General features: G+C 38.3%; 2 protein-coding genes across 3 annotated transcripts in view; one reads left to right on the top strand and one right to left on the bottom strand.

Annotated features, from left to right (window-relative positions):
* LOC107567892 (uncharacterized) overlaps window positions 1–8,081 on the bottom strand; it is a 13,771-nt gene extending 5,690 nt beyond the window's left edge. Inside the window, exons 1-6 of one of the 2 annotated variants that reach the window (XM_016253671.1) lie at window positions 7,195–8,081; window positions 4,362–5,069; window positions 3,080–3,139; window positions 2,946–2,998; window positions 2,717–2,861; window positions 2,212–2,576 (exon numbers count right to left, since the gene is read on the bottom strand). In XM_016253671.1, the coding sequence (XP_016109157.1) occupies window positions 2,212–2,576; window positions 2,717–2,861; window positions 2,946–2,998; window positions 3,080–3,139; window positions 4,362–5,069; window positions 7,195–7,224 (1,361 nt within the window). In that variant the 5' untranslated portion in view covers window positions 7,225–8,081. The remainder of the gene's footprint in view (window positions 1–2,211; window positions 2,577–2,716; window positions 2,862–2,945; window positions 2,999–3,079; window positions 3,140–4,361; window positions 5,070–7,194) is intronic. The other variant, XM_016253670.1, reaches the window with a different exon arrangement.
* Window positions 8,082–8,244: 163 nt separating this feature from the next.
* Window positions 8,245–9,458, top strand: ch25hl1.2 (cholesterol 25-hydroxylase like 1, tandem duplicate 2). Its single transcript, XM_016253672.1, has one exon. The coding sequence runs from the start codon at window positions 8,585–8,587 to the stop codon at window positions 9,413–9,415; it is 831 nt and encodes a 276-aa protein (XP_016109158.1). The 5' UTR covers window positions 8,245–8,584; the 3' UTR covers window positions 9,416–9,458.
* Window positions 9,459–10,145: the final 687 nt, after the last annotated feature.

The following is a 10,145-nucleotide window of genomic DNA, read 5'->3' as shown; positions in this document are numbered from 1 at the left end:
TATATATATATATATATATATATATATATATATATATATATATATAGTATGTAAACATAAACTTTTATTTTGAATAGCGAAATCGCGACTAATCGTTTTGCAGCCCTAATATAAATATCCATCCATCCATATTTAATTTGTTAATATACATATATATATATTTTTTTAATACAACAAAAAAGTTCAAGGCTTATTCAAAAAAGAAGTTCAGACCACTGTCATGAAATTATTCAAAATTCACCCCTATGTTCACGAAACTGTGTTATTGTTAAAGAAAACAGGAAACTAATATAATTTATATCTTTAAATGTGAGTTTCATATTTTATGCTATATATTTAGAAATATATTATGATGACATGAAAATGTACGAAGAGTAGGTCAATCGCAGAACTGCCACTTGATGACATTTGCCTCTACAGATTATAGACACAATTAAAAGAAAACAAAAACATTAAAGGCCTGTTTCCATCAATAGCGGATACCTATAAAGACAGCTATAACAATAACCAAATTAGTGTCCATGCCAACAGGCAATAACATTGTGTTTATTATAAGCGCATACTGCAGTTATGTGGTCTGCTGCTTTAACTGCTCAAGCTCTTTAAAGCCAGGTGGATTCTGTAGTGTTTTTACTGTTCATCAGCTGGAACAAATTGTGAAAGTGATTCCAATGATATTTGGAATTACAAAAATTCCTTTGTGCCATTATATTTTGGTGTGGACTTCCCTATTTTGATAGAATCAAACAATTATTAAAACCTCATAGTTATAGCTATTGTCCTTGGTGTAAACGCACCTTAAAGGGGTCATATGATGCGATTTCAATTCTTTGGAGTGATACAAGCTCTTGGTGCATAAAGAAGATCTGTAAAGTTGCAAAGACTAAAGTCTCAAATCCAAAGAGATATTCTTTATAAAAGTTAAGAGTCAGACACGCCTACCTAAAACGGCTCGTTCTAACACACCCTCACATGTCTACGTCACGATGTGGAAAGATTTGCTTAACGCCACCCAAATGTTCACGCAAAGAAAGAAGGCGTAACTTTAATTCTCGCTGTAGTAAACACACACGCCATGTCGTGAAGACACGTGTGTGTTTGTGTTCTGTGTGTTTCGTTGTGAAAGCGAAACTACTTTGTTTGGCCTTCCAAAAGAGGATATCTGCTTCATCATGCCTAGAGCTGATCCGTGCTGGTTGCTGAGGAAATATATCAACTTCGTGCTGTGGATCACCGGATTGGCTTTCACCATGGACGAAGCAGAGTCCAGCCCGGGGTCGTCACATGTGGTTGCCTCAAGCTAGCCAGCTGCTCCTTTGTCAAATCCGCCGGCCGCGCCATTCTCAAGCCCGCCGGCCTCCGCTCACTCTAGCCCACCATGTGAAACTACTTTGTTTGGCCTTTATAAAAGAGGACACGACTAGAAATCAGTGGTTAAGTTGTATTTACAACACTGTTCCAGAACAGTTCAACCCAAATATTCAGATGTGTGCAGCGCATTTTATGGAGGACTGTTTCCTGGAAGAATAGACTACAATGCCGACTGTTCTGACTCACAGACTGTAAGTACGTTTTCATTTGAAGGATTTGCCACTGATGATTAAAACGCGAGTTTTGAGCAGTGGAGTAGCGCTTGTTGTTTGTCATTTCTCCGATCACACATGCAGACATTGTTTTATGTTTACGCGGCGCGATGCAACGCAACGCAAAAAAAAGACAGTAGAAGTCATTATAATCAGTAATTAAGTCCCCACTGGATGCAACAAATGCCTCGTTTATAATGGGTTTTAATGTTTTTGCTTCGTCGCTCCGGCCGGGACACGCCATCACAATATGGTAAGGGGCGTAACATTTTCATCCCACGCTTGAGGTATTTGGACAATCACAACGCACTAGATAGCTGGTCAATCAGAGCACACCTCGCTTTTCAGAACGATGAGCTTTGTAAAAATCGACACGTTTCAGAAAGGCAGGGCATAGAGGAGAAACACTAATGTACAGTATGTGGAAAATAATGTGTTTTTTTAACCTTAAACCGCATAAACACATTTCATTACACCAAATACACAAAATAATGTTATTTTTAGCAACATCATATGACCCCTTTAAAACAGCAATCTGTCTTCACTACTTATGATAAGATCATTGAAGATATAAATACCAGGTATAAAAAAATAATCATAATGAAATATTTTAGTTTAGTAAATTCACCTGTTGCACTTCAAGGACACTGAGATCTGTTTAGCTGCCACAGTAGCTATTTGTTCTCCCAGCTTCAGACCCAGCAGTTTGATTTCAGTGCCTCTCCGTCGCTCTCTTGTTTTTATGTTCTCCACCTTCTGGCTGCCTTCTTCTCCATCACTACCAAAAGCAGTCTCATCCTCTTCCTCCTCATTCTCTACTCCAGCTTCATCAAGCTCTTCTTCCTCCCCCTCCTCTCCCGAAGCCACAGTGAGCGACACTATACGCTCAGGAGTGTCCGATTTCTTGGATGTTTTCTTAAAAACGGTGACCTTGATTTGCTCATAGGGGACAAACTGTATTCCAGCCCTCTCTAGGTCAACATCTTTCTTCAACTGAGAAGAGAGATTGGAGAGTAACTGATACTACATCTAGTCCATTCACTGACCATCTGATGCCTACTTTACACAAATCTGATTGGACAAGCTCTAATCTGATTGGTTGATTTATATTCTCAGGTAAGTGCGAGTCTCACCTGCCTGGCTCCCTCAGTGAAGAGTCTCTCCATACTACGGTCCAGCCAGCGCAAGTACGGCCTAAAGAGCAGCTCGACTCTTCCCATCAGCTGATTAGTGGCATGTTTAGCCTTCAGCCATTCTTCTGAGGACCTCTGCACATAACTGCATTCACACAGCATAAAATAAATACACTTACTGATTTCGGTTCACATTTGCATGTGTATAATCAGCAACAGTTCTTCTCACCTCCCCATGACTGATGGTAAATCCTGGTCTTCAGGGATATCCACAGTGAAAACCTATGATCCGTTAGCTTTCATTAGCAAAAACATAATATATGTTTTAACATCAAAATTCTGAAACATTTCAAACATGCACACCTCTTGAGGGTAACGCTCAGGAAAGCTGACCATGATGTCCACTTCATTAAGATCAAATGGCTGCAAAACAGAAAAAAACATTGATGTCTATGAAACTACTGTAGTTCATGTCAAAACTTTTCATTAGATGTGCTTTGCATTAAATTGTATCTGTACATATAACTATAAGTCATCTATTTCTGATCTATATATTTATATATGTAGTAACATGCTTGCAACTGCTGATTATGAAAATGCACAAGAAGCTCTTTTGCGTATAGTATGTAAAATGGTACAAAAGTCAAAGTAAAAGAAAACTAATAATTGACATCATCAGTATAGCTTTATTAGATAATTTAGTATAATACAACATAATTGTATCCAGCATGCCAGCAAAAGTTTGGAATAATTACGTTTATTTGATCAATTAAAATATAATTTTTAATTCAATTTGAGTCAATAATGTTCAGGGGGGCCGGAAACCATAGCAGCACCCCTGCTTACTGTACATAAAGAAATGCTTGCTGACCATATCCAACATTACAAAGATGCATTGTCAAAAGCTAAATCAGAGTATTATTCTAATATAATTGGAGCTAGCGTAAAGAACTCTAGATCTCTTTACTGTGGTGAATTTTTTTTCCTGTGTCCACCTGACTCTCTGCTGTTAAAAAGTATTATCGAGTAAATTCTGCACTCTACTTTTACTACTCACTTTACCAACTGCTGCGATAATATTGTGTCATATCCAGAAATCTAAACCTACCACTTGATAGCACGACCCATTGCCTACTAGTTTAGTTAAGCCTGGCAAACCATCTCTGTCTTCATTAATTACTAAAATGATTCACTCTTCACTTATTTTTGGTTCTGTACCTTCCGCTCTTAAAACTGCTATTATTACCCGTATAACCTAAAAAATCAGGAGCTGATTCATCAAATATAGAAAATTACAGTCCAACTTCTAATTTGCTATTTATTTCTAAAATCTTGGAAAAATGTGTTGCAACTCAAGTTCACGATCATCTCTCCAATAATAAATTGTTTCAGCAATTTTAATCTGGCTTTCATCTCCCCCATAGTACAGAGACTGCTCTTGTTCGAATTAAAAACATTTCGATCAAGACCATCTACAGTTACCACTGGTGTCCCTCAGGGTTCTGTTTTGGGCCCACTGCTATTCATCATCTATTTACTCCGTTTGAGAGTTGAGAGAAATTTTGAGGTTTGAGAGAAATTCTGCAAGACAGTGGCACTCCAGGAACAGTTTTGGACACCCCTGGTCCATACAATAAGTATTTACCCAGTCAGGGTCCGTGGCTTGAACTGTGACTCTGTAGTAGGTCAGCTGTCCATCTTCTCGCTCCTGCACGATGAGTTTGTCTTTCGGAAATCTCTTTGTGAGCTGAGCGATCTCGGTGGCTCTCAGCTGCTTGCAGACCTCATCAGTGAGATCAGGCAGTTTGATCTGCTCTTGACTTTTAGCTGGTCGTGTGGTCGGAGCAGAAGGCCTGAAGCTGCTCCTCTCTTTCGGGCCGTGAGGCTGGTCCTCCACGGGCGGAAATTGCTGTGGATGAAAGAAGCGACACCGGTCCTCCATTGCACAAAACCCAGACAGGAAGTAGCGGCAGGGTCGTCTGGCTCTCTCTTGCTTCACAGGAGCAGCTCTGTGGCTGGAAGGAGGTGGAAGCTCCTCTGTACCAGACTGTCCGTTTTCACTCGTCTGCTGCTGTGGGTCTGATGGGTGACCATCCAAATTTCCTTCTTTCTCTTTGAGAGTTGTACAGTTCTCTTCGTCTTTCTGTGCACTCGCAGCTTTTTGATGAAGAAAGCGGCACCTTTTCCCATAATAGCATCGTTTGCCCTGAGAGTAGAAGCGACACAGTTGCTGCACCTGACCAGACTTCTGTGGAGTGTCCTTGCTGCTAATCTCAGTATTTTGGCTTAAATTGACATTTTCAGTGTCAGCTGACACGGATGAAGAGGCTGGTTCATCCCCAGAACCCAATGACTGTGAAATAAATAAAACAACATGAAAGCGTCTGTTATATGACAACATTCTCACATGAACAACTTGCTGTTTCAATGTTTGATGTAGTGTTTTTTTAAAGGGATAGTTCACCCAAAATGTCGTCTTTTGTGTTTAAATCCTAACTGTGAATAAATTAATGAGGCCCTTGAATCTTAAAACCATGTTCCCAAAATTGTAACTGTTCAACAATAATACACTAGTGTATTTGTGTATAGAGTCACTATAATAATCTGCTGAAAATATCAACTTAAAACCTGATTTACATGATTACTGTTACATGTACCTTAAAATACCACGGGTTTCCCTGTAAACATGCTATTACATAACATCTGAAAGTGAACATTGAACTCTGTCACAAGCATGTACTACTACTGACTAAAAGTCTGTCTTTTAGACAGTTTGTTTCAGTAATAAAGGTGCATCAGGTGCGTCACATCAGGTTAATTTGTTCATGCAAATTTGCAGCGTTGACCCGCATACAACTGCTGGTTTGAAAGTGACTTCTGTGCAAGCTGTGCTTCTTTTGACAACAGAGAACTGTCCATTTTGCTGACCAAAAACTTTTGCTAATTTGACCATAACATAACACATCTTAATAAAGCCATATGTAAGTACATAAGTGAGAGGTGCTTTCGAAACACAGCTTCACAACACTTTTTAATTTTTTGTTTTGATCAGTGGTTCAAAGCCTGTATTACACTAGCCAAGTCAAGTGATTTAAGCAATGTAATTACATGTAATTATATAATTATACCACTACACTAATAAAAAAACGAATTAAACATTTTAAAAATGTATAAATGATTGTATAAATTTTAAAAAGCTATATTAATATATATATATATATATATATATATATTTCATAGTTTTGAGGTGTCATTGAAATGAATTGTAGCATTGCAGTTCTAAAACGTGGCGCTTTTACAACGTACACAAGCTGTTCTGCTTTGATCAGCTCTCCACATAATCACAAGTAACTGCACCAACCACAAAAACTAAAAAATACACAGTGTTTGTTTTATCATGTCAATTAAATTCCATAAAGTACCCCCAACATATTCGCGTCACACCTAAAATCTTTGCTTTATTATGGTACATACAAGTAAAAACAAACACTAGCTTTCTATTTTTGTATTCTATTTACTTGTTTTTCTTTGTGTGTGTGTGTGTATAATATATATATATATACAGTGTTGGGGGTAACACATTACAAGTAACGCAAGTTACATAATCAGATTACTTTTTTCAAGTAACTAGTAAAGTAATGCATTACTTTTTAATTTACAAGAGAATATCTGAGTTACTTTTTCAAATAAGTAACGGAAGTTACTTTTTTCCCCAATTTATTGATTGACGGCTCTCCTGTCCCCATGTTGAGAGAAATCAGAAGATGTTACTGTAGTTCAAAATAAATATGAATATGCATTAATTCATCTCACTAACAAAACAAAAAACACAGATTCAGTATTCAGTACAGTAACTAAGTACCGTAATTAGTTACTTTTTTATGGAGTACCGCAATATTGTAATGCATTACTTTTAAAAGTAACTTTCCCCAACACTGTATATATATATATATATATTCTTAATAATTTGAAAAGATTTCACTTTTATGAATTTACCCCGTCTAGAACAGCAGGTGCCGCCAGTCTGTGAGGTTTCGAGATGAACTGAGAATGATTTCGAAACAGTGAATCCTTTTGAGAAGCAACTGGTTCAGTTGATTCAGAATTTCAAGAAGCCTAAGTTAATTTCTCTCATCACTCATGCTCATTCTGATACGTACTAACGCTTTAACTTGGTTTTTAAATGATGCTTTATAAATAAAAAAATCATCTTAAATTAACCATATCCAAATGATTGTTGAAACTGAAAAGATTCGACTCCCAATTCATTGAAGAATCGAGCATTTCTAACACGCACAGGAAGTCCCGCTAAACCTAAAGTTCGACTGTTTAAAATACGTTACCATGTTGGTTTGGTTTACTTATGTTGGCGTTTAGGTGGACTGGACCTGACAATGTTGTTCTGAATTAAAACTCTGATCAAAATTGCTGGTGGATATTTGTGGTGGATGTCACCTAACAGACACTTCGCCACTAACCTGCACCACATCCGCACTTTCTGGCTCCATTAGATCGGATAGCACACACCTTGTAGTCACTGTATCTTCAGTACTTACTGCTGTCGCTCTGTCTCAGTACGTTTAGCATAAACAAGCGATATTCTAAGATTGGGAGGCATTCGTTAGATCAGTTATGATACAAGACGCTTACTTCCTCTAGGAGGCGCTTTGCTGGCTCACAAAGTCTAATTCTTAATTCATCCGCGTTCAAATCTTAAAACGATTCTTGCATTACTGGAGACATTTCTACACCAAAAAGTGTAATCGTTTTAATCTATTAGCTGGTATCTGACATGCCAAAAAGAGAAATTAAAATCTGCTCAAGCTACCCGTGCTAAATTATTTTTGAAAAAGCTTTACGATGTAATCACGATGCACTGTAATTGGTCCAACCTGAGCAGCGCGGAGGAAAGTAACACGCACCACGTGACACCATTAGCGCTATACTTCGGTCTCGTTCTGGAACGGTGCGTTTCTCTCTCGGGCTATGAGGCTGGTCCTGTGGATGCCACGAGCGGTCCTACAATGCACAAAATCGATACAGGAAGTAGCGACAGGAACGCCTGGCTCTCTTTTGCTTTACAGGTGCAGTTTTGTGGCTGAATGGGGGCGGATGCTCCCCTGTACCAGACTGGCTGCTGTCACTCGAATGCTGCTGTGTGGCTCTGATGCGAGACCGTCCACATTTCTTTCTTTTTCTTTGTGAACTGTGCTATTCTCTCTCTTTCGTTGGCGCCTGCGGCTCTCTGATGAAGAAAGCGGCTCCTTTTCTTGTACTAGCATCATCGCCTCCTCTGAGTGTAGAGACGGCACGATTGCTACACCTGCCTGGCCTCATAATTAGATAATTTACTTCGGAGTAATATCAGTGAGACATTTTAATATTCATTGATTTCCAAATACCCAGTAAAGAAGTGCATATTTGGACCAATTAGAGACAACATATGGGCCAAAGCCACGCCCATTCAATAGGCTATGCTAATCACAATTCTATTGGCTGATTCTTTTTCCATCGTTTGACTTAGACGTCTTCGACGCCCTCTTGCGTCACGGAGTGGAAAGACAACAGCGCATGTTCGGACAAGCAATACATTCACATCCAAACGGTCTTAAACACACCTTTTATTCCTAGAATGTAAATAAATATATGTATTACACTGTATAAGTAATGTCTACATACACCCCTCAGACACCTAAATAATTTAGAAACAGAATAAAGGTATAAATATTTCAGTACAAAGTCATTAGATACCAGGTAGGCTACCTGAGCCACATGAAACATCCAGGACAGAGGATGATTTAGAAAGCTAAACTATTTTAAGTTGGATTTGTTTGCTTTAAAAGAAATATAGTCGATCAATTACTGAAAATGACACTAGTTCAGGTGTTTGAGACAATTTGGGAGACCTTCCAGTCAAAAGACTCAGCTTTGCAGCCTGTGTGGGACTATGTGCGACTCAACCACTCTGAAACTCTTCGGTCTCCTCTCTTTCCTGTGATTCTGACCGTAGCGTCGTATTTTGTTCTTTGCCTACCCTACCTAGTCTGCGACATCAATGGAAAGAAGTGGCCAGCTATTAACCGGTACAAGATCCAGCCCGGCAAGATGCCCACAACTGCAATGCTCCTTCACTGCAGTGGAGTTACTCTTTATAATCACGCACTTCTGGTGTTTCCTGCTGCAGTAGCGCAGTGGATGTGGAGACCTCCTGTCCCCCTTCCTGAACGAGCACCTACATTGCTTGAACTTGCAGGTGGGGTGACTGGAAACCTTCTTCTTTTTGACTTTCAGTATTTTATCTGGCACTTTTTGCATCATAAGATCCGCTGGCTGTATGTGACTTTCCATGCTATCCACCATAATTACTCCGCCCCATTTGCTCTGGCAACACAGTGCCTTGGTGGATGGGAGTTGGTGACGGTGGGCTTCTGGACCACGCTCAACCCCATTCTGCTGAGGTGTCATCTGCTCACCACCTGGATGTTCATGGTGGTCCACGTCTATGTATCGGTGGAAGACCACTGCGGATATGATTTCCCTTGGTCCATGTCTCGTCTGATCCCATTTGGTGTTTATGGAGGTCCGAGCAAGCATGATGTGCACCATCAGAAACCTAATACTAACTTTGCACCCCATTTTAGTCACTGGGATAAACTGTTCGGCACTCATGCTGATTTTAGTTTTGCTAAAGCTCAGTGATGAGCATGCATGTGTGTAAATATTACATTTGCATGTTTGGTTGCTTCAGGCAGAGCTTAAACAATGCAGAACTTATAACTTCAGTTTTCACAAGAAAACGATGCATAGAGATTATAGTACAGGCTAATTTGCATATCATAAACACAGGTATAATTAGTAAATTATTAAAAACGAGTAAAAATCAGATTTTTTAAACAAGCATTTTAACATAATGACAGAACTCAAATCTTGCATCTATTATATTTGAGTTGAGAACCTTTTACAGAGATAAATCTTCTGGTAACATTATGTCTATTTATTCATTTAGAAAGCATGTTGATTATCAACTTTAATCCGCTTTATTATACTGTATTAGTATTTAAAAACTAGTTTTACATATGATACATTTAAACAGATTTAAAATGCACAAGAAAAAAAAACTATTGACATCAATTTAGTCTATTATCCATATATTTTTAAAGCTTGTTTATATTGTGACCTTTTATGATTTATCACTGTAAGGGATTTTTCAAAGTTTATTGGAGCATGTTTTACAAGAAAATATCATTTCAGTCTTTTTGCTTAAAAAGTTTGTGTTTAATTCAATGTTACTTGCCCTTTCTTTGTAATTATTTGTGAAATTTACTAGCAATTTCTTAATGAAAATAGTTTCAAAGGAAATCCTACAGTATTCTTTTATTGTTTATTTATTTATAAAAATAGATCTTTTTTTTTTTTTTAGTGATTGTGG

This window comes from Sinocyclocheilus grahami, unplaced genomic scaffold, assembly GCF_001515645.1.
Source record: "Sinocyclocheilus grahami isolate Dianchi unplaced genomic scaffold, SAMN03320097.WGS_v1.1 scaffold1194.1, whole genome shotgun sequence".
Lineage (NCBI taxonomy): Eukaryota > Metazoa > Chordata > Actinopteri > Cypriniformes > Cyprinidae > Sinocyclocheilus > Sinocyclocheilus grahami.
The sequence above is the reverse complement of the archived record's forward strand: the minus strand, read 5'-3'. Positions and strand labels throughout refer to the sequence as shown.

Excerpts from the sequence above, each read along its gene's own strand:
- ch25hl1.2 (XM_016253672.1), top strand. The coding sequence starts at position 8,585 with ATGACACTAGTTCAGGTGTTTGAGACAATTTGGGAGACCTTCCAGTCA.